General features: G+C 42.6%; 1 protein-coding gene across 2 annotated transcripts; it reads left to right on the top strand.

The window, feature by feature from the left end:
* Positions 1 to 6,513: 6,513 nt before the first annotated feature.
* Positions 6,514 to 18,702, top strand: SIX4 (SIX homeobox 4). 2 transcript variants are annotated; one of them, XM_059914345.1, is made up of 3 exons: positions 6,514 to 7,487; positions 10,218 to 10,450; positions 14,318 to 18,702. In XM_059914345.1, exons 1-3 carry the CDS (start codon positions 6,592 to 6,594, stop codon positions 15,112 to 15,114), a joined length of 1,926 nt encoding a protein of 641 aa, XP_059770328.1. In that variant the 5' UTR covers positions 6,514 to 6,591; the 3' UTR covers positions 15,115 to 18,702. The 2 variants fall into 2 exon arrangements, with proteins under 2 accessions (XP_059770328.1, XP_059770327.1); XM_059914344.1 differs by having other exon boundaries at positions 10,218 to 10,906.
* Positions 18,703 to 23,247: the final 4,545 nt, after the last annotated feature.

Here is a 23,247-nt window from a genome sequence, read left to right as displayed (position 1 = left end):
ATATTACAGATTCTCACTAAATGTCAAAATAGTTCTATAAATAATATCTGGCATCTGTAGAGAACCACTTACCTCAAGATGGTCAGGCATGCTTAACAGTTTCGGCTGGCTCTAATATCTCTTACCACCCTCCCAATCAAGACAATATTGGTTTCCCCAAATACTGGGGTGATCACACAGGAATCTATGCTTTATTTCAGCAATTCTACACTCTGAGAGCCTGAATCTCTTTGGAAATTGTAAGTCACCTTCACTAAATTTATCCAGGCTGCAAAGTGAAGTCTGTAAACAGCTCTATTAGATAATAAATTCCTCCCACTATAAGGGACACATCTTATCCATCTCCTGAAGGAGGATTTGTTTATACTTGTTGAATAAGTAGAATAAATGAAGAATGAATGAATGAACATCAAAGAGTAGTGTAATGTGAAAATTTTTTTATGCTGAGCACTATATTGTAATGTGAGCCAAACTCCATTAGAAGTGGGCATATAAAGCTTTTCAAATTAACCCATAAAATGAATACCAGCTGTATACACTCATAGTAATTTTAATTTTTCACAGCAGTTTTTTTCTTTTCAATGAAAACATAAAGAGGAACATTCCAACTCTCACTTTTTTTTAAACAGTGAACCCAACAGGTAACCCATAGTGTGGCAATACAGTTGGGATTTCCATGGGTTATGGAGGGAGAACCTGACAAACAGCTGGATACCACATATGAGAACCAACAGACCAAGGCAGGCCACAGCAGTACAGGGCTTTATATTAGTATACAGACATCAAGGATTCACCTAACAAATAAATCATGTCATTTGCTGGATCATAATATTGTTCACTAACAGAAGCTAAACAAATGCAAATTTACTAAAATAGGCAATATCAAATGCTGTGCTGACTTGGAGACATTATGCTGCTATTTATTGAAAGAGACCACATCCAAACCAATTATAAGCTCACAGTGAAGCTCTCTAAGAATAAAGGCAATTTTTAGTATCTTTATATTTTAATAGAACAGGAAACTTCTGGTGAAAGAGTGAACATGATCAGTGAGCAAATAAAATTTTTAGCCAAAACTACATTGAGAACCCATTCATTAAGTTGGCATTATTGTTTGTCACCACCAGGACACTTTTAATCATATCTTTGAACAGGAGACCTCAACCAGTTTGTGCAGTGAATTGCTGTTCCTTTCTCCCAAACCTTGAGATTAAGGCAAAGAAAGCACTGAAGATTATGGGAGGAAACATTGCTACCAACTCTATCCTTTTCCCAGGTTGGAAATTACTGTCAGAGAAGCACGGTAGCAACAGCTGACTTGGAACTCTATCAGATAAGCATTACTCATGGAGCTAGAGCCAGCAGAAAGTAGTGCTTATAGATTTGGCCCCGGCACTAAGAGAGCTGGATTCAAGTGCTGGCTTCCTCACTTACTAGCTGCATGATCAAGGGCCTCAGTTTTCCCAAATATAAGATGAGGATAATACCAGCACAACTAGCACAGAGGACTGAGGATACAACTAGCGCAGAGTAAGAGCTCAGTAACTGTTAGTCATTATTAAGAGTAGTATAGGTTTTATTAGCAGTAGTTATATACAAGAAGCATGTAATGTACTAGGAAGAGCCTGTCCTTCTTTTAAAACAAACAGACCTGTTTTTGAGCCAAATTTCTTATCCTCCTTTACCTCAGTTTCCTTCCTCCATATAATACATTTCACAGGGTGTTGTAATGATTAAATTACATGACGTGCATATACAAAGGCCCTACTACAAGGCCTCGCATACAACAGAAACTCTGAAAAGTATACCATTACCACTGGTGGAGTTCACTAATACAGAATGGTCAGAAAGCTCTGAGCAGGAAAGCACTGACAGCACCAGACTTCTGACTCAAGTGGAAACTCAGCCCTTGTAAAAACCACCCAACTATCAAGTTTTCCACATTTCTAAAGATAGCTGCATCCCAACGGTGGACCAGTGGAGCCCATTATTTCTCTTCCCAGATCTGCTCATCCTCTAGCATTCCTAAGAGTAGATTCTACCTCCCTGGGACCATGTTTCTCAAATGCAGCCCTTCCTTTCCAGCCCCAAGGCCGTGGACCCAGGTTGGGCCTTCCCCATATGTTGAAGGCTTTTATTGTTTTGTCCCTTGACTGTGGATAGCATCCCTCCTCCCTTCTTATGGAAAATAGCTCCTCCTCCCCCACAGGCCTGTGTGGGTTGACATACAACCCTTACGGGACCAATCAGAGATCTTCCCTAGAATTTATCAAATTGGCAGTAAGGAAAAAGTAGCAGAGCCTCTTGAAGCTAGAAAATGTGAGCTGGGAACTAATGGAAGCCATGGTTCCAACCTTCTGGGGAAAGCCCCTCTGAAAGACTAAAACTACTTTGATGAGAGAGGCAGAGGCAAGTGAAAAGGGACAATGCATGGGTCTTTACGTCTGACCAGCTGCATTCTGCTCTTCCCATTGTTTGGTGTCATGATCCAACAAATTCATCTTTTTGCCTAGGCCAGTTCAAGTGGGGTTTCTGGCTCCTGGGGAAACTAATATCACCTCAAAGAGGCAAAAATGCTGCTACACCTGGAAGAAGACTAGAACCTGGCACTTAGTCTCTGCCAGGATCTTTTCCCTCCACTATCACCCATGTGACTCACTAGGTCACCCTCCCTCTCACCTACTGCTCATCAGCGTCCTCAACAGGCAGATAGCTTGGTCACTGAGAACTCCCAAGCATTACCTCCAAGACTCCCTCTACCAGTCTTAATTCTTTTATTCATGCAAGTTAGAAAAATCCTAGAAAAGGACTCTGACTGTTTTGGTTTGGGGCCAGTGCCCATCCCTGGACCGGTCGACTATATGGCCGTGATATTACGTACAACACAGCCACTATACACAGACCACTGTGTCCACCACACCACAGCAAAATGAGCATTTCATTTGAAGTCCCTCATAATTTGTACCCAACATGCCTTTTAAGCTAATCTCCCACCACACACCTACATAAAACCCACACTCCAGACACACTGAATTACTCAATATATTCAGAAATAAACCACACACCTTCATGGCTCCATGCTTTGTTCCCTCTGCCTCTAATGAACTCTATCCTTGAACTCTCAAAATTCTTGTCCTTAAAGATCCAGCTAAAAATCCATCCGCCATTGCCTTCCACCTCTCAAAATTAGTCTCTTTACCCTCACCACTCGTATACCCTGTATTGTATTTACTTACAAATATGTCTTACTTCCCCCACCAGATTTTAAGCTCCTCAGGGTCACAGACCCCAATATATTCATCTTTCTATCCTTCAGTATGTAATGCAATACCATGTACTTAATCAGGACTCAATAAATACTTGGCAAATGAATGATCCTTCAGAAATGCTGATTACATATCATCAACTGTTGGTCACTAAATAACAATGGAACACCTCCTCTACCTGGGAAACTACTTTAGAACCTAACTTCCTTAATATTACCACTACATAAACTTTCTGTGGTAGAAATAACTGACCAAGATACAGATATATAGCCTTCCCACTATCTTCCAGACAGCCAAAGTCAGCCTCTAAAAAGGAAATCTCCATTCTTGATGGCAACACCATTAAATATATTCAAGCCAGAAGTGCAACATTTTGTGCTGAACAAGATTTTCTTCACTACGGTAAAATGGCAAAAGATTTCTATATTTCTATATTGCTCATCATTACCTTCAGGCAGGAAGGAAAAGATACAGAAACAAGCAGCTTAGTTTTCACTCTTACACAATCCCAACCTCAACTCTGTCTTCCCAAATCAAAGCACAGCTTTAGACTACATATCAGCACAGCAGACTCGATGTTCACAGCATGGCAGACATAGGAAGTAGAAGCAAGTATTCATCAATTTTCCAAGTCATTTGGCAAAACAAGTACTGTGAGATTGACTCCACACACCCTCAAGTCTGGTGTTCTGTTCGAATGTAGCTGACCATGTTTGAGTCAAGGGTTTCCAGTCCACTTTGAAATGCTGCCAGAATGAGCTCTGAGGCTCAGCCAGCTAAAGGAATCCGGAGCCTGGTGTTGGATTTCACTTCTGGTCCTATAGGAATCTCCTCCTGGAGCTACAGAACACCAGTGTAGCCACAGGCTACAGATATCATAAAAGGCCACTGCTGCTTCTATATAATCTGTTGAACTTGGTACTCTGGAGGCAAATATACAGAAGACATGCAGAAACCCAATACATGGTTTTCCAAGTCAATGCACTATATTTGATTGAAAATAAACCTGAAGAAGACTCCTATGACCTGAACTTGGAAAGCCCTATAATATAGCCAAATGAATTTTCATTAGGTATATATAACTGAAAAGTTTCCTACTTTGCACTATCAGGAGGAAGATAAGAAACATTTAACAAAGATTAATTATGTGCCAGGTGCTTTTTGGCACATCTTATCTCATTTAATCCTCACAACAATCCTGTCCACTTTTTATAGTCAAGTAGCTAATAAATGGCAGAGCTAGGATTAAACCTACATCTAGCTAGCTGATCTCCAAATCCACATCCTTTCCACTGAACCACACTACCTCCTGTCTACTTTGCTCTGATAAACAAACTTTAAAAATTCAAGGAACTAAATGGAACATGGTATCCTGGATTGGATGGAGAAACAGAAGACAGATATTAGCGAAAAAACTGGTGAGTCCAAAAAGAGGTCTGGAGTTTAGTTAATAGCATTGCGCCAATGTTAATTTGTTTGGACAAAGTATCATTATAATATAAGGTGTTAACATTATGGGAAATTAGGTAAAGAGTAGGTGGGAACTCTGTACTCTTTTTAAAACTGTATTGTAAGTCAAAATTATTCTAAAATAAGGAGCATATTTTTTAAAAGTCAAGGAAGTTATGAATCTCAGATATCGTCCAGAAGTCCAATACCTAACTAGATATTTCCAATGGGGTAGAAATGTGTGGTCTTTTCCATAATTATAAATTTTGAATCTACCAGAGATGTCAGTGCTGGCTGGCTTCATTAGGGTAGTACAAAAGCAAGTTAAGTCCAAACTCAAATGACACCTTGGTCGTTGACCAGAAATAAAAATGCAGCCTGTCCACAAAAAAGGAAAAGCTCATCAAGCTGATCACGATAGCAGGTGACCTAGACAGCTGCTTTACAATATGCTGAAGTAAGCATTTATGGGTAATTGGGGAGCAGAAACAATACAAAGCCATCCAGAAGTAAAGGTTAGGATGATGTCATTAAAACGTTGGATTTTTGAGAAAGAGTACCAGCAGGTAGACCCAACTGACCCACAGTCATCAGAGAAGCAGAGATGGGTTCATCTTTTTTTGAGTGAAGACCTCATGCAAACCATGAAGGAAAGAGACACAGCTGCAGAAAGCAGCAGACTCCACCCCCACGGGCACTTCACCTCAAAGCAGAGGGCAGTCTCCCATCTGTTTATGCTGTGGAAATGGCTGCTGATCTCGCAAAGATCTCCTCCAAGACACCTGCACACAGAGGTGGTTTCTACCAGGAATATCATCTCCAAAAAACTGTTCATACACTTATATTAAAAATGTTCATATAGAGGCTTACATTTCCATGCTGTTATTATAATCCAAAAGTTAGATCTCTTCCACCCTACCGACCCAGGATAAACATATGGTAAAACATTCTGTACGTTCAGTTGTAACGCGTTCAACTCAGTTGGGTTGCCAGCCCGCCAAGTGACTTAAGGTTAAACACATTTTTTTGAAGGCTTCTTGTTTTTGTGTTCTCAGTGGGCTATTTATACCGTTTTCAAGCATTCCCCCCGCCTTTGGAATTTTAATTTACTGTGAGCGCTTCCCCCTTAGAGCATTCCCTAGTGCCATTTTATTCTTGACCCTTTTGAATAAAAATCCTTAATGAAGACATCTGAAAGGGGGGTGAAGGGCAGTAGAGAGATACCAGGGAAGCTTCTGAATTGTCCTCTGAAATTTTGTCATCTAGATGCTGAGGGTGGTCTCTTTGTTAAGAGTTTCGCATCCGGACCTTAAGGCCACATAATTAATGTTCCCACTGGAATCGTAGGGACTCTCTTTGAAAGAGTCTGTTGTCCAGTTTTCAGGCCACATTAGGCATGTTCCCGCCCAGGAGCAGGGCCTGAAAAGAATGTCGGTGTTTCCCTTCAGGTATAGGTGCCTGGGGGTCAGGGGGAGAGGGAACGGCAAGGGGTGGAGTGGGAGGCGGGTGATCGACAGGGATAGAAACGGTGTCTCCTCCTCCCTCTGAATGTGAAATAGCCAATGAGGTGGCGCGGCCGGGCCGGCCGGGCCGCCAGTGCCATATAGTATGCAGCAACCGGAGGAGTCACGTTGGGGGAACAGCAGAAAGCAGCTATCCTTTTACACTACTTTGCTCTAGCAGCTATCTTAATGGTGACTGCGTGGCCGGGGGGAAACCTGATCGGCCAGATCCAGCCGAAACCGGGAGGGAGGGAGTGGGCTTTCCGGAGGGGGGGAGGGGGGAGGGACACGAAGAAGGAGGAGTAAGAGAGGGGAAAAGAAAGAGGAAAAGAGTGCGAGGGAGTGAGGGAGGGAGGAAAATAAACAACAAAAAAATGTCCTCTTCCTCCCCCACCGGGCAGATTGCAAGTGCGGCGGACATCAAGCAGGAGAATGGGATGGAAAGCGCCTCGGAAGGGCAGGAGGCGCCCCGAGAAGTGGCGGGGGGCGCAGCGGCGGGGCTGAGCCCCCCGGCTCCAGCCCCTTTCCCCCTGGAGCCGGGGGACGCCGCGGCCACCGCCGCCAGGGTGAGCGGAGAGGAAGGGGCAGTGGCTGCGGCGGCGACGGCGACGGCCGGAGCGGCGGCGGATCAGGTACAACTCCACTCGGAACTTCTGGGCAGGCACCACCACGCCGCGGCCGCCGCCGCCGCCGCCGCCGCCGCCGCCGCCGCGCAGACCCCACTGGCCTTCTCGCCCGACCATGTCGCCTGCGTGTGCGAGGCGCTGCAGCAGGGGGGCAACCTGGACCGCCTGGCCCGGTTCCTATGGTCCCTGCCCCAGAGCGACCTGCTACGTGGCAACGAGAGCCTGCTGAAGGCGCGGGCGCTGGTGGCCTTCCACCAGGGCATCTACCCTGAGCTCTACAGCATCCTCGAGAGCCACAGCTTCGAGTCGGCCAACCACCCGCTGCTGCAGCAGCTCTGGTACAAGGCGCGCTACACCGAGGCCGAGCGAGCCCGCGGCCGGCCGCTGGGCGCCGTGGACAAGTACCGGCTGCGCAGGAAATTCCCCCTGCCCCGCACCATCTGGGACGGCGAGGAGACGGTGTATTGTTTCAAGGAGAAGTCGCGCAACGCGCTCAAGGAGCTCTACAAGCAGAATCGCTACCCTTCGCCGGCCGAGAAGCGGCACCTGGCCAAGATCACCGGCCTCTCCCTCACCCAGGTCAGCAACTGGTTCAAGAACCGCCGGCAGCGCGATCGGAACCCCTCTGAGACCCAGTCCAAAAGGTGAGCGCCAACTTTCCTCCTCCTCCCCCTTCCTCTCCCCAACCCCCTTCCCAGCTTTCTTTTCCTCCAAGTGCTCGCAAACATGGCGCTTACCTTCCCCACCAGCCTGGTCCGGCTGCCCACCTCTCCCCGCCCCCCACCTCTCTCCCCGGCTGGGGGAGGGGGGGCGGCGGCGGCGAGGGGCGGGGGAACCTTGCTCCTTACCCTCCCCCCACCTCCCCCCAGAAGTTTCTGGTCGCCCGCCTAGGTCTCAGTCCCCGCCCCCACCTCGGCTGGTCACTGCTGCCCGGTTTCCCACCCCCATCCCTCTGGCTTTGAAGTTGCCACTCTCTCCCTGGTTCTGGCCGGGCGAAGGATCGTGTGTAGACGCCGGAAAGGCAGTTCTCGCTGCCGCCCGATGCCCACGGAGGTTGCCAGCGCCCGCCGGGGTCTGCACCTCCACGGGGTCACGCCTGCCCGGCGCGCGCACGCGCTCCCGGACCCCCAGGGTTCGGCTGCCCCAGGCAGGCGCTGGAGGTGGCCGTGGCCGCTCCGGAGGGAGAAGAAAGTTGGTGGGGTCTGGAAGCGCAGAAGGGGGTCTGGGGACGTCGAGGTTTTATATGACAGAGTTAATCATTCACCCTGCCCGCTGTGGTTCCCTTCGCGGCCGCGGCAACTGTGGGGTGTTGGTGCGGCTCGGCTCTGCGGTGTTTTGAAACCTGATTCTGAACTCCTTCGGATCGAATTTCAGCGCCGCCGGGGTGGTGGGGCTAGAGGGCGGCTTCCCCGGCCCCTGAACCCTGCGGGGCTCCTTCCCGGTGTGGTGATTGGGGCTGGGGGCAGGCTGGCACCGGGCGGACAGCAGGGAAGGACTGGGGGCGCTATCCACTCCGCACCTCTTTGAGCGCCCACCCTGGCGGGTTTGAACTTTTTGACTGCCAGGTATTTTTTCCCAACCGGTAGAAAATACCGGGTTTTCCTGCTCTTTTGTACGTCCTCCTGAGTCAGACACCTGGTCTGTGTGTCTGTGTGTATTGTTGGACAAAGTAAAGAGAAGGTCGCCGAAAGGGATGGTGTCGCCAGCCCTGTGGGGAAAGGAGAGAAGGAATCCAAAAGCAGCTCGAAGGAATCCAAAAGCAGCTCGAAGGTTCTGCTGAGGGGGGGGAATCTGGGAGCCGGGGAGCCCGGCCCGGCGGGGAGAAGGTGATCACCCGGCGCGTTCCAGAGCCCGCCGCGGGCCGCTCCTGCCCGTTTCTCGCCCAAGGCAGGAGGGAGGCTCCGTGCCCGAACCCGGCCTCGCGGTAACCAAAACAAAACGCGCACTGCGACCTGCGTGCACCCCTCCGCAGACTTGCGGGGGCGCGACCCAGAGGAGGCGCCTTGGTAACTCCACGCCACCTGTCCCCGTGCCTGCTTGAGGCAGCGGATCCTGTCGGCGACGGAATCCGATGGGCAGGGGGTAGGGGGGTGGGGAGCGGGCGCGGCGCGCAGGCCAGCTGCCCTGGAGCCTCCACTCCCTGGCCGGGCGCGTTCCCCGCGTCTCCCCAGCCACACACAGCCTGCTTCGCCCCCCCCCCCAAGACACACACCCGCTCCCAGCCCAGTTGCCTGGTTGAGGCCCCTTTCCGGATCTACCTCCCACCCGCATCCCCGGTGAGTCACCCTCGCAGACGGCGACGGCGGCTCAGCCTCAGCTCGTAAATCAAAGCGCCTTCTGCGCTCCTGGCCCCGCAGTCCAAAGCCGGGGTAATCCCCTCCCCTCGGCATGAAAGCGAACCGACCTCGGGGCACTGCAGGGATGTCGGATCTTATGCAGGGCCAAGTCCCGCCGCGCTCTAAACTGCCTCTGTCCCACCATCCTTTCTCCCCCGGCCCAGCCTCAGACCAAATGGGAAACACCCACCACTACCCCTCCCCAGATTTGGTATTTACCCCCAAATCGGAGAGCTGAGGAACACAGTCTTGTTTGGAACAGAAGGACTGAGGGTGCTGGGGAAGGGGTCTGATAAGTACAAGGCCACTGAGTGACCCACACCCTTTCCCTTCCACCTCACCAGGGCACTGGATGGTGTTTGTTAAATAGGCCCCTGTGGCTTTCTTTGGATTCAAAGGCGACTGCACATAACAGTTCTTGGGTTGAAAGTGCCTTTCCTACAACAAGACAGCCACTTTGTTGAATGAGATAGTTGTCAGTCTGGTGGAGTAGAAGTTTGGGAGCAGGTGAGAAAATGATCTCTTGTTAACTAACTGGCAGACAAAACTGAGTACTTCCCACCTCCTGCTCCTTTGACAGTTTCATTTACCTCCAAAATCACACTAACCTGAATTGGTTTGAGGGGAAGGGAAAGAGTTCCTAAACAGAAATGACTGACCAACCCTTTAATGAGTTTTTTTTCTGTGGTATAGGTAGCAGCATATTTAACAGTAATAAATAACTTCAATGCTATAAAAACGTGTAGACAATTCTCCTGTAAATCCTATTAGCTGAATTTATATCTTTTAGACCTCTGGACTTTCTCTGAACTTATTATTAGTACAGGTTATTGAGACATGAGAGTTCCTCTTCCCAGATGCCCTGGTCAGAATCTGCTGAAAGGCCTCATAGCTAAAACAAGACTAGAAGACTTCCTGCTGTGCTTTCCTTAAACACTATCTTTAATGGGATTAGAGGCTGGTTTTCCAAACAATTGGCACTATGTAGATTGTCATTCCCATGACTTTCTGAATGTCTTGATTTCCTCCTCTGTACAGTGAGTCGGATGGCAATCCTAGCACTGAAGATGAATCCAGCAAGGGTCATGAAGATTTGTCTCCTCATCCACTCTCCAGTTCATCCGATGGTGTCACCAACCTCAGCCTTTCCAGTCACATGGAGCCAGTATATATGCAACAAATTGGAAATGCTAAAATATCGTTAAGCTCTTCTGGAGTTTTGTTGAATGGAAGTTTGGTACCTGCCAGTACTTCACCTGTCTTCCTTAATGGTAATTCTTTCATTCAGGGACCCAATGGAGTTATCCTTAATGGATTAAGTGTGGGAAATACACAGACAGTGTCATTGAACCCACCAAAAATGGCATCAAACATTGTGAGCAATGGTATATCCATGACTGACATACTGGGGTCTACCTCCCAGGATGTGAAGGAATTCAGAGTTCTCCAGAGTTCTTCAGCTAACTCAGCAGCCACCACCTCCTACAGCCCCAGTGCTCCTGTGTCATTCCCAGGGCTGATACCCAGCACTGAGGTGAAAAGAGAAGGTATTCAAACAGTGGCTTCCCAGGATGGAGGTTCTGTAGTGACTTTTACCACACCAGTGCAAATTAACCAGTATGGCATCGTCCAGATCCCCAATTCCGGAGCGAGCAGTCAGTTCCTTAATGGGAGCATTGGATTCTCTCCACTGCAGCTGCCTCCTGTTTCAGTGGCAGCTTCACAAGGTAAAAGTCTGGTTTGGTACCGTAATGCACCAGTGAATGTTTTAGCCAGCTGCTGTAAATGACGCATTTGGTGAGAGCTATAGATTGCTGTTACTGTTCAGGTACCTCACTGGCTGCCACAGCTGCAGAATAGCCTTGATGTGTTTCTCTTTCTTCACAACATCCATGTAATATCCAGCTTGCTTGGTTCCCTGGCATCATGGGGGTGGGCTTTTATTTTTCCAACAACTAAATGGAAAAATACAGTTCGCAGCGAGTCCTGCCAGTTCTACAATTATAGAAATATGCTAAGTCAATCGGTGCTTACAAAATAACCCACTGCTTGACATTTTAAGATTAAAAATTAATAATATTGCTAGAACACAAAATAAGTCAAGCAGTTGGTAAGAATGTGTAGACTTCACCTAAGAATTATTTATTTGACCAAAAGGAGTTTTAGAAGAGCGAGCTAAAGAGACTGGGTCATTTGCATTTGATTCATGTTCCTCCTATAAGTAAGACTAACAGACCTAAAGGGAAAACAGAGGAGTATGTGATTGGCTGTTGCTGTGCATGTATACTTGCCCCCTAAATGTGTGGGTTTATTTATGGAGGTAACTGTAAGCCTTATTTTATATGTTGGTGGCTTTACTAAGGCATCTGCTAAAGGAAGCACTGATCTGAAATTTGGGAAACCTGAGACCGATATGCCAGTTCTTCAATGACTTTAAGCAAATCTGGATGGCTCTGTGTCATTGTTTCTCTATAGAAACAGGGATGGTTAGAGTGGCAGTGGAGGTTGCAGAGCTGCTTGAATTCAGGAGTGGGAGATGTTAGTGCATATTTGCCTCCCTGGAAGCAAATCTGAAAGTCCAAATTTTTACCAAAACAAAATAAGTAACTGTTTGCCTTAAAGATCAGCTTCCTGTAAAATGGTTTTATCCAAAAAAAAAAAAAAAACTCAATTTATACACAACTCTTCTTTCCACAACTATGGTCTACTTCAGTTTGTTTGAGGCATTAATGGAAGAATTGTTGTGCAGTAAATTCCATTCTGTTCATTTGTTTCTCTTTAGGTAAAATGGTAGTATAGTAACACACAACAGTCCTGCAGCATGCTATTTATTTCTTCATTGTTCCAGGCTATGGAAAGGATTAAGCTTAGTCACTATCCAACACAGGGCAAAAATAGGAAAACCACAGGGAAAGCCAAAGTGCTTAGTTTACAATACTTTAATGTGGATCTAACCCTTTTTCTCTCTTTAGGAAATTTCCAAATAGTAGGTAACATTTTAAAGACAACAAATTTGAGCAAAAAGCATAGTATGTACATTGGGGGAGGAGAAAAGCAGGAATACTTCTCACACATAATCTAAAAAAGTGCTACCATAGAAAATTATTACAAACTAATAGCTAATTCTTAAAATGGGACATTTAATATGAATAAGAACAGCATTTTCAGTTAAAGTAGCTAAGATCAAATGACAGAGCTGTCAATCCTTAGACTTGTCTGGGTGAGTTGAAGACATAAGTTTAACCAGATGGCCCAGGAAACAACGTTCCCTTAGAGTAACTGTGTATTGCAGTTCTCAGTAAAGCATTTGGGGATTCAGCCTTTCTCAAAACAGATACCAAGCCCTTCTTAAAAATGGCTAGACAAGGTAGATTATCTTTCTATAGTCGAAACTTATATAGAAAAGCAGAATCTCTACATCTTTTACTCACTTTATAGTCTGAGTAAATAAAGGTTTTTTTTTAAGCATCATTATAAAATTATACTTTGTACCTATATCATTTCTCAACTGGGTTTTTTTTAACTGATTTTGAAATTATTGTTCAATTTATAATTCAGTTGCAGCTATACTTAAATATCAAGTTTTAGATCACATCTGCTTTTCCCCCTTCATCTATGTATTTTATAATATCTACACATTTAGAAATATTATTTTATTTATATTCCGTAGCAGTTTGGGAAAATGTCACACCTATTATGTTATATATAGCCCTATCAAAAAATAATGAATCATTTTATTCACATATACACTGGCAAACAGTTTCACAAACGCATACACACAACAAAGTAACCATCTATTTCAGATGTCTTTTGCTACAGTTTAGTAGTCAACAAGAATTTTAAAGCCTTTTTAGTTTGTTTGACCTGGAACAAAGATTTATGTTAGAGAAGAGCTCAAACATATGTGGAAATGTTTTTCTTAAGTTCAAATAAAGTGTTTTCATTTTTTGTTTGTTTAAAGCCATTCCTTTGCATTTAAGGTGCTTAAAAATGTTTGGAAGACATATAAACAGCCCTGTGACATACATTTATCGATACAGGTGGCAACATAATCACAATTATTCTATTAATTCAAGGAGGGAAATGTTTTAGGTGAATTACCTTTAACATTAGGCTGTTTTCTCAAAATAATGAAGAGTTTACTGAACATCTAATTCAAGATCAGGGTAAACACCCTACTTGAATTATTCTGTCACAAAACTCCCCCATGTCCACCTTTCCTTTACTGGCAAGATAATTGTCATTATTTCACTGTGCCTAGGAAAAGACTCAGAAAGAAAAAGGTTTTATTTGATGGTGTGAGTTAGGGGAAGGGGGTCTAATTCATCTGCATTGTCTGAGTTAGCTGATTTGAACAACTCAGCTTTCTACTTATATTTCTTTTTCTACTTCTGGTCTCTGTAGAACATTATGAGAGTCTCAAAAGATACAAACCTTTTACAGAAGCATTAGCTCTAGCTCTTTATGTTAATCTGTATTTTAAAAAGCACATTTCATTATTATCATTAATTCTTCCTGTCACTACAACACTGAAAATTCAGAACTAGCACAACAAAAGGAAAAAAAAAAAAACTATTGAATGTTTTGTTGACTTGACATTATGGTTAGTTTGGTGAAACTTTGCAACTTGTCTGTACAGGTTTATATGGTTAACTGTAAGCCCCAGGGTAACTCATTTATGTGGTATTTTCTGCATTTCCGTTTATATTTTATGTCAGTTACTGAGCTTGCCCTGAACAAAGGCATTCTCTTTCGCATTTGTGTTTTCTAGTTCTAACTGGCAGAGCGAGCAATAACTATCAACTAATTGAGAGATATCAAGTCTCAGTAATACTGAACCAGAAACTTGACTGAAATTAGAACTTGGAAACAAATTTTTTTTTTTCCATTTGATTTCTAAGCCAGTAGTTCTCGCTCCCGCTTCATCACCAGAATTACTCAAGGAGTTAAAAATACACCTGTTCTGGGACTTACTGAGTCAGATAGATTCTCAGGAGCGGAGCCTTGAAATCTGTAGTTTTAAGTGCTCAAGGTGATTCTACGGAACCTGAGAAAAATCATGTGTGTAAAAAAGTAACTTTTTTCTTTCCTTATCAGCCCCATTAATGATAATCTGTACTTTTTTTTTTTTTTTTTAGGTAATATTTCAGTAAATTCAAGCACTTCAGATGGGAGCACATTTACAAGTGAGTCCGCCACAGTCCAACAAGGAAAGGTTTTCTTGAGCTCTCTTGCTCCCAGTGCAGTGGTATACACTGTTCCTAATTCAGGCCAGACTATAGGATCTGTTAAACAGGAGGGCGTGGAGAGGAGCCTGGTGTTTTCTCAGTTGATGCCTGTCAATCAGAATGCACAAGTAAATGCAAACCTGTCTTCTGAAAGTATCTCGGGAAGTGGCCTCCACCCACTGTCCTCCTCCTTAGTTAATGTATCCCCAACTCACAATTTTTCCCTGACTCCCCCTACCCTACTAAACCCCACTGAGCTAAACCCTGACATTGTTGATAGCCAGCCAATGTCTGCACCTGTGGCAAGCAAATCTACTGTGACATCTGTCAGCAACACTAACTATGCAACTCTTCAGAACTGCTCCCTTATTACTGGTCAAGATCTATTATCAGTACCCATGACCCAGGCTGCCCTTGGGGAAATAGTTCCCACAGCTGAAGCCCAGGTGAGTCACCCCTCCCCTACAGTACACCAGGATTTTGTCAGAGAACATCATTTGGTTATGCAATCAGTAGCTAACATAAAAGAGAATTTCTTAACAAATTCTGAGAGCAAAGCAACAAGCAACTTAATGATGCTGGACTCCAAATCCAAGTATGTCTTAGAGGGCATGGTTGAGACTGTCTGTGAAGACCTGGAAACAGACAAAAAAGAGCTTGCCAAGCTCCAGACTGTCCAATTGGATGAAGAGATGCAAGACTTGTAAACTTAATTTCTTTTTTTTTTTTCCTGGCATCAGCAGGCAAATCTTTTCATGAAGACCTGAGGACATAAAGGATTTTCCCATTTGAAGGGAAACATTAGTTTTGCAAGTAAATGCATTCAAAAGACTTTAGATTGATCTGCATGAAGATCACAGTTAAATATGCAGGAGTAGAACTGCATTACTGCAGCCTTTTTGTTCACATGTGTTCTCTTTTAAATAGATGGAGACAGAGGAACAAGATGAAATATATCAAGAAGTCAAAGTGTATCATTTGGTTGACTTAACATAATTCTAAGATCAAATGGAACTTGATAAATAGTTTTCTAAATTAAAAATGTATACACTTAAGGTAGAAAATTAAATATCACTACAGAGCGTTAGAAACAATACAATTCTTTTTGTTTACTTTTACTCCACGGGCATTGGTAAGGTTAAGAAGCATAAAAGGTACTCTACACTATTCTAAGGGTATATTTTTGCATATATGCATTTCTGTTTTTCAGCATTTTTGTGAAAGTCTTGGCTTGTCTCTATACATTTCCAAATGTGATTGCTAATAGTTCACTGTGGCTGAGAAAGTTTGCAACTCCACTAAAAACTCTGAAACAAACTTCAGTATGAGTGTAAATATATTAGTCCTATAAGCAAGAATTTGGGTAATTACAGTGAATTTTATTTATGCTGTATATGTTTCTCTTATACTTCAGACACTATGAACTGAAAAGAAAAATGTTTTCGTACTGTTTAATTTATTTTTATTGTTTGAACAGGAAGCGAACAGTTATTTCCAACAAAGTTTTACTTTTTGTAGGATTTTAAAAGTAATGATTTTTATCAGGAGTCTATTAAGGTCAATATTAATAACACTGAAACAAGAAATCTAACTCCCAATATTGGAATTTTGGTACTTTTTTTCACATCCTTGTTCTTTATTTAGCAACTCTCTGATTCATTTAAATATATTTTCTACAGAATTCTATGTGCCTTTTTACCTTGTGGCCTTTTTATTACTCTTACTAAGGTACAGAAGTGTCAATGGAAGCACTGATGACTCCTTTCTACTATCCAACAGGGTTAATTTCACAGAATTGCTCTAAATCTGAAGAACTTAAGTTTCACTTATATTATTAGAGTTAATGTTTATGATGCAAGTGGTTGAACAATTAATTATTGTTGATACTTTTCATTACAGAGAAGTAACAGTTATAGACTACCATGTAAAACCAATTCTGGAGGCTATGAAAACAACCATTTTAAAGGAAAGAAAGAATATGTAACTTCTATTGAGATGAATTATGTCCTGTTGAAACTTAGTTCTAAATGTTTTAACTCAATTGTTACATTATGACATATGACTGTTGTTTGCACTATATTATCACCTCTTCTTTAAAAGTAAATCTTTCGGGGTTTCTGTAAGAAGCTTGTTTGATAATGTTGTGAGCTGTGGTTACAGTTTTTATCAGGACTCTGAACAGAAGATGTAATAATACAAATACATTTATGTAGTGAGTAAAGTCTCTGGTCTCTGAAAAGCAAGAAAAGTGAGAAAATGATCTCTTCAGAGATGACAGAAAGTTGTTGAACATGAAGATGTCACCACATCTTGCTTTCTTTAAGATCGGAACAAAGGGTCCATTGTAAGTGTCTACATGCCCATCAGCCCAGCATGTTGAATAAGGGCCATAGAGGATTTAACTTTTGTTCTTACTGCAAATGGAACTTGCAGGCATAGGTGAAGAGCCCTTTGAAGAATTCCTCCCCCATCATTTTTTTTCTCCCCCATCATTTTGATAAAGAACTTAGATCCCATTTTTTTATGGAATTAGCGAAAGTTCCTAAACTGCTGAAATTACGTGTTTTTTTGTTTCGTTTTGTTTTACAACACCAGGTTTTTTAGAGTTCTCTTCCACTCCACCACTACTTATACAGCTTGTTTGTTTCTTTGGGTGTGTGCTGATCATGTTACTGAGATTAATTACATGGGTCTATAGTGCAGTTTACATGAAAATGATGTTTTCCACTTGATTGCTGCAAATATCAAGAGTTTGTTAATTATTTTAAAATACCCATCCAATAAGAAAGATGGGAAGGTTTAAAAAGTTATATATGTTATATATACATATATATAACAGGAAAAGTTTTGTGTCTTCCAAAAATACAAGCCTCTCTTTTATTCACAGTTCTTCCTCTTTTCTTCCTTAAGAAAGAGAAAAGATAGCACAAAACTTAAGACTTACTTAGGAAACCTATTCATACTCCAACATGATGTAATTATACCCCTACAATTACTCCAGGTAGCTATACAATATATACCAGGTAAGAATCAATGCACATTATAAAGAACTTGTTCTTTTCTGTTCTTTCAGTAAAATAAGGGCCAGTTGATATGTAGCCCATATATATGGGAATGAAATAAGATAAACCCCATGATCTCCTTGCACAGAATTGCAAATGTTTTTTTGCAGTACCAAGGGCCAGACTCAGAACCCTTGTCAGAATTTCCCTCTTACGTAAACCAATGCTTGAAGATGCTGCAAATGACCCTCTAATGATCCCAAAAGAGGAATCAGAATAGGGATAAATAACTCCCTGCAAACCCCAACCCCTGCTGCTGGCTGTGTGAGCCTATCTATGCACTCTATCAGTCAGAATTGATATATAGCTCTTAGTTACATCCAGTAAAGGACAGCCTGTTGTTTAAAGAGAAGGTGCATTTGTTCCTCAGTCAAGCAAAAGCACCTGTGTTGTACTGCTTTATAGCTCACGCATATTCATAGTAAAGAAAAGACTGAATTATACACATTTCAGTGCCTTTCTTGTGTTACGAAAGGCAGGTAGATGTTATAGCCATAGATAAAATTCATAGTTGAATTGCGCACTGACCTTAAATCTCCCTGTATATGCCCTTGCGTCTTGCATGTTAAAAGCTGGATAATTGGGTAGATATTGCAGCCTGCCCTACTACATGTTAGACAAGTGTGCATTAGTACATAACCAGAAGTTCTTCATTCTTTAAAATGTTTTTGACAGATCATCTCATCATAAAAATATAAATAATTCAGGAAAACTGTGGGGAAAAGAATTACATTTTATAGAAGATGTTTCAAAGTCTTCTTAGAGCTTAGATAATAGAGTAACAGTTATTTTGTATCTAACTGATACATTTTATGTTAATTTCTTATTACCACCACATATTTTATTACTCAGAATTGTATAGCATGTGACTCTTTTGGCTTTCAGGGTTCTCAAAAATTTTTTATTCTTTTGTTGCATGTACTGTATGTTTAGAGGCAACCAGTGATATACTCAATATGGTTTTACTGTGCCTTACACAAAGAGAAAATCTATACAGAATGTATATCATGGGGTGGGGTAACAGAGTCTATACTGCACTGTTCGGTGATGGCACACAGAGCATGTCCCAGAACATTTCTGTGCTTAATTACCCAACCAAAGAGATCTAAAGTATGTATGTTGTACTGTAATAGGGGTTTATGCCTGGACAATTAAGTGTTTTATTTGTTTTCTGAAATGATGTGAACTTATTTTTCTAAACACTATGCTAAATAAACTTTATATTTATACATACCTTATGTTGAAAAAGTTATTTATCCCTGGGAAAGCAGAGAAGAGTAAAGAAAAGAAAAACAAAAATCCACAAACATTTCATAGGCTTGCAAATATAAGAGGAGTCATTTGGGGAAAATAGTCTGTTGGTCTTTATACAAAATTACCCAATTCACTTAATTGTACTGCATACTCAGAGCTAAATGATTAGATTTCATCCTCCTTAAAGGAAAGAAATGTGTCATTCATTTGGGTGTCCCAAAATCTGAATCTGATACCATTTTTAATGGAATTAAATTGAAAGGTCCAAGGACCTTTCCATTCCCAGCCTTACTGAAAGAGCTCAGTATCACCCCATCTTTAAAGCACTCCCATTAGCCAAAGTCTGGTTATACCACAGCTGGGTCCACCAGTGGTTTGGCTTAAAACTATGGACAGAACAGCATTACTGAGTGTGTAGAAGAGTCAGCCTTAGTACAGTTTGGTCCTCATGTTAAAATTACATGACATCTGATTTTGCATGCCTCCCACACTGAAATGAAGAGGAAACTAGATTAAAAAAATAGACTGGGACCACCTGTACAACTCTATTACAAAACTAAAGTCATTAAATTAATTTCAGGTATTATGTGTAGAGTTTTTTATAATCTTGTCATTCAGTTCATTTACTTACAAATTTTCTATGTAGTTAAACCAGTTAAAGTGAATAGTGTCTCAGTAAGTGGACCCTACTGTATAGGGTCAGAATATTATGGAGTGATTATATTCTATCATATCTTAACCAAACATTTAAAAAAATATTTTAGGGCTTCCCTGGTGGCGCAGTGGTTGAGAATCTGCCTGCCAATGCAGGAGATACGGGTTTCGAGCCCTGGTCTGGGAAGATCCCACATGCCGCGGAGCAACTAGGCCCGTGAGCCACAACTACTGAGCCTGCGCGTCTGGAGCCTGTGCTCCGCAACGAGAGAGGCCACGATAGTTGAGAGGCCCGCGCACCGCGATGAAGAGTGGCCCCCGCTTGCCGCAACTAGAGAAAGCCCTCGCACAGAAACGAAGACCCAACACAGCCAAAAATAAATTAATTAATTAATTTTAAAAAATATATATATTTTATATTGGAGTATAGTTGATTAACAATGTTGTATTAGTTTCAGGTGTACAGCAAAGTGATTCAGTTATACATATATATATTCTTTTTCAAATTCTTTTTTTTAATAAATTTATTTATTTATTATTTTTGGCTGCATTGGGTCTTCGTTGCTGTGCACGGGCTCTCTCTAGTTGCAGCAAGTGGGGGCTACTCTTCCCTGCGGTGCGCGGGCTTCTCGCTTTGGTGGCTTCTCTTCTCTAGAGCCGCACGGGCTCTAGGCATGCAGGCTTCCGTAGTTGTGGCATGCAGGCTCAGTAGTTGTGGCTCGCAGGCTCTAGAGCGCAGGCTCAGTAGTTGTGGCACATGGGCTTAGTTGCTCCGCGGCATGTGAGATCTTCCCGGACCAGAGCTCAAACCCATGTCCCCTGCATTGGCAGACGGATTCTTAACCACTGCACCACCAGGGAAGCCCTTAATGAAACATTTTTAACACATTTGACAAGTTTACTGATCTACTTCAAACTTTTTTTTAGCGACAAATTTTTAAATTTAATTTTATCGTAGTATAGTTGATTAAAATGTTGTGTTCCTTCAAACATTTTTGTAGCTCCTTGGAAACTAGCAAATTAAAACCCCTCAATGAGAATTCAAGACCTTTAGCTATATGATTCCATCCCACCTTTCCAGTTTGCCTTAAAAATAATAAATGTGGAAATTTACCTTTGTACCTCACCATTTCCAATACAGTAGATAGTAAATAAACAAAATACATTCAGATAATGGTCAATGCTATAAAGACAATAACAGGGTGATTGAATTGAGAATGGGGAATGGGTAGAGGTGGGGATTAGATTGGTCAAGGAAAGTCTCTGAAGAAGTGACATTTCAGAAGAGAGATTTGAACGGTTCAAGGGAGCCAGCCTGCAAGACCTAGAAAAGAGCATTCCAGCCATAGGGAACAGCAAGTACAAAGGCCCTGAGGGAGGAGCACAGAGGCTGGATCACAGTGTTACACACTCTAGGGGTCATGTGAAAGGAGATCCAGTCAGAGAGATAGGCAGGGACCAGATCACAGGTAGAGCTTTACTGGTCTGTGCCAAATCATTTGAATTTGATTCTGAGAAGCAAGGAATGATATAACATGACTTCCACTTTAAAATATCAGCAGCCTATTCTTTGTAGAATGTTGTGGGAGGCAAGAGGGACGGCAGGGATTAAGAAACTATGTCACATTGTCCTAAACTGTTCGACAGGAAATATGTCAGGCACTCTTGAAGCGTGTGTGACAGTTTGTCCACAAATGTCTCCAGAATTTTGTGCTCTCTAAACCTTCTGTCTACTTGGCCTCCTGCTTTTAGCCAAAGCTGCCATCTTCCTACTATGATTGTCCCACTCTGAACCTGTGCCCTGAGCTCCAGGCTGATAGATGCACTTCCCTAATGGGTATCTTCAGAATGTCCTAGTCACCTATGACTCTATATATGAAGATTTAAACTATTATCTTCACTGTAAACCTGTTCCCCACTCTGTGTTCCTCATTCATCCATTGGCCAAATATAAAATCTGGGATTCACTCTGGCGTCTTCTGTCCCTTTCTTCCCACCTCCTCCACCAGATCACTACATCTATCCATGTCTGCTCTTTTACTGTCTCTTGAATTAGTTCTTTCCCCTCCATTTCTAGGGTTACTGCTATAGTTTAGGTACTTACCATTTCTTGACTGAATTATTGCAGCCTCTGCCTGCTTGGTATCCAGGGTCTGGTCCTCATTCCAGGCTACATTACAACTATATTCAGAGAGGATTTTCAGAATTCAAGACTTATCCCAGCCTCACATTCTAGTTTGAAATCTTCAATGGCTCTCCATTGCTTATGAAATACCATTTAATCTCCCTAACATACAAAGCCTCCAAGACCCAGGCCTTACCTCTCTGTCTGGTCACATCTCTAGCCACATGAATCTGTTCCCTGCAGGCACCAGGTTCTTTCTTACCTACCAGATCTCCCAGACTCACTAGGAAGTGAGTCTGCTCCAGGAAGCTCTGTCTCACCCTCATAAACAGAATAGTACATGGCTGATTCTGTGATCAGACAGGAATTTATATCTTCCTTTCGTGTGGTACTTATCACATCACTGTAATTACGTGTTTGCCTCAACACTTTCATCTTTGTTTCTCCTTTAGTGTAGTAGAGCACAGTAGGCACTTAAAATTATTTGTTGAATGAATAGTGACTCTAACAGTCATCCATCCCTTTAAATCATTTCACTTGCTTGGATTAGGGAACTTATGGCTCAGCTGGTTAAAGTATTATCCCTATTTAGAGAACAAAAATAAATCACTGCATTTTGGGGTAGGGTCTGAGAGTGGTTCTGTGAATCTTCTAGCATTTGTAGATGGTCTTCATGGTGATTATTTTCCTTACTGCTCCAAGGTTTTTTCCACTTACTTCCAAACAGAGGCTGGGTTCCAGATGATACAAAGTTTGACAGACAACTGGGGTCATCAGCAAAAATGTGCTCACTAAGCTTTTTTAGATCAATGTTTCAAAATAGCAGTATTTATACTTATATACAGATATGCTTTCTAAAAATATTCTCTCTATGGATATATTCCTATTATTGTATTTACACTGAGCAGATGTCTAAAGAGTCTATGAGGAATAGTTAATGGAATGTAGAGTTTAGGCATCAGGAAATCTGGATTCTAGTTAGCCTTTAGATTTGGGAAATATCAACTCACCTCTCTTTTTTTCCATTGAAATGAGTGTGTTGGATATCATTATATTTGAGATCCATGTCGTTATAAGAAGAGAAAAAGGGTTAATAAAATGCACTCCCTCCCAGGCCACCCCACAGGTTAAGACGATGGAATCAATTGCAGAGTGAAAGTACACTGTGACCTGCCAAGGGCTACAAATGTAAGATAAAATAACTGATATTGAGTCAACAACTTGTGACCCCCTAGGACTATCTAGAGGTGTAGAGCTAGGTGAGGCAGGGCTGCTTTTGTACTTTTCCACCTTCTTCACCTGTATCTACTTTGCTCCCTAATGGGTCTGCCCTTCCCTCAGGTATTGTCCTAGCTTCCCAGCTCCTTAAGTGATAATCCTGGTGTGGGTGGTTAATAGTTTAAGGTATGAAGAGCCCAACCCTCCACCCCTTGGGAATTTGTATTTTAAGGAAGCCTTTTAAAGATGCAAAAGAACAAAGCTATCATCATGGATGATAAGTTGCAGATTAATAAAACTGAGCAAGGTGTTCCCTATTTCTAAGCACAACAGACAAGTGTGTGTTTGTGTGTGTGTATGTGTGCGTGTGTGTGGGTTTGGGGACTAGGGAGAGAAGGATGGATGAGTGGAGGAAAAGCAAATGTCACCCTTTCCTTTCTTAATGTGCTCCACTTCCCTACTGGGTATCAAGGACCAGACAGTGGAATCTGAGCTGTTGGATCCTCTGAAAACAGTTAAGTGTAGTT

Source organism: Balaenoptera ricei, chromosome 2, assembly GCF_028023285.1.
Source record: "Balaenoptera ricei isolate mBalRic1 chromosome 2, mBalRic1.hap2, whole genome shotgun sequence".
Taxonomy (NCBI): Eukaryota; Metazoa; Chordata; class Mammalia; order Artiodactyla; family Balaenopteridae; genus Balaenoptera; species Balaenoptera ricei.
This window is presented reverse-complemented; position numbering and strand designations above follow the sequence as displayed.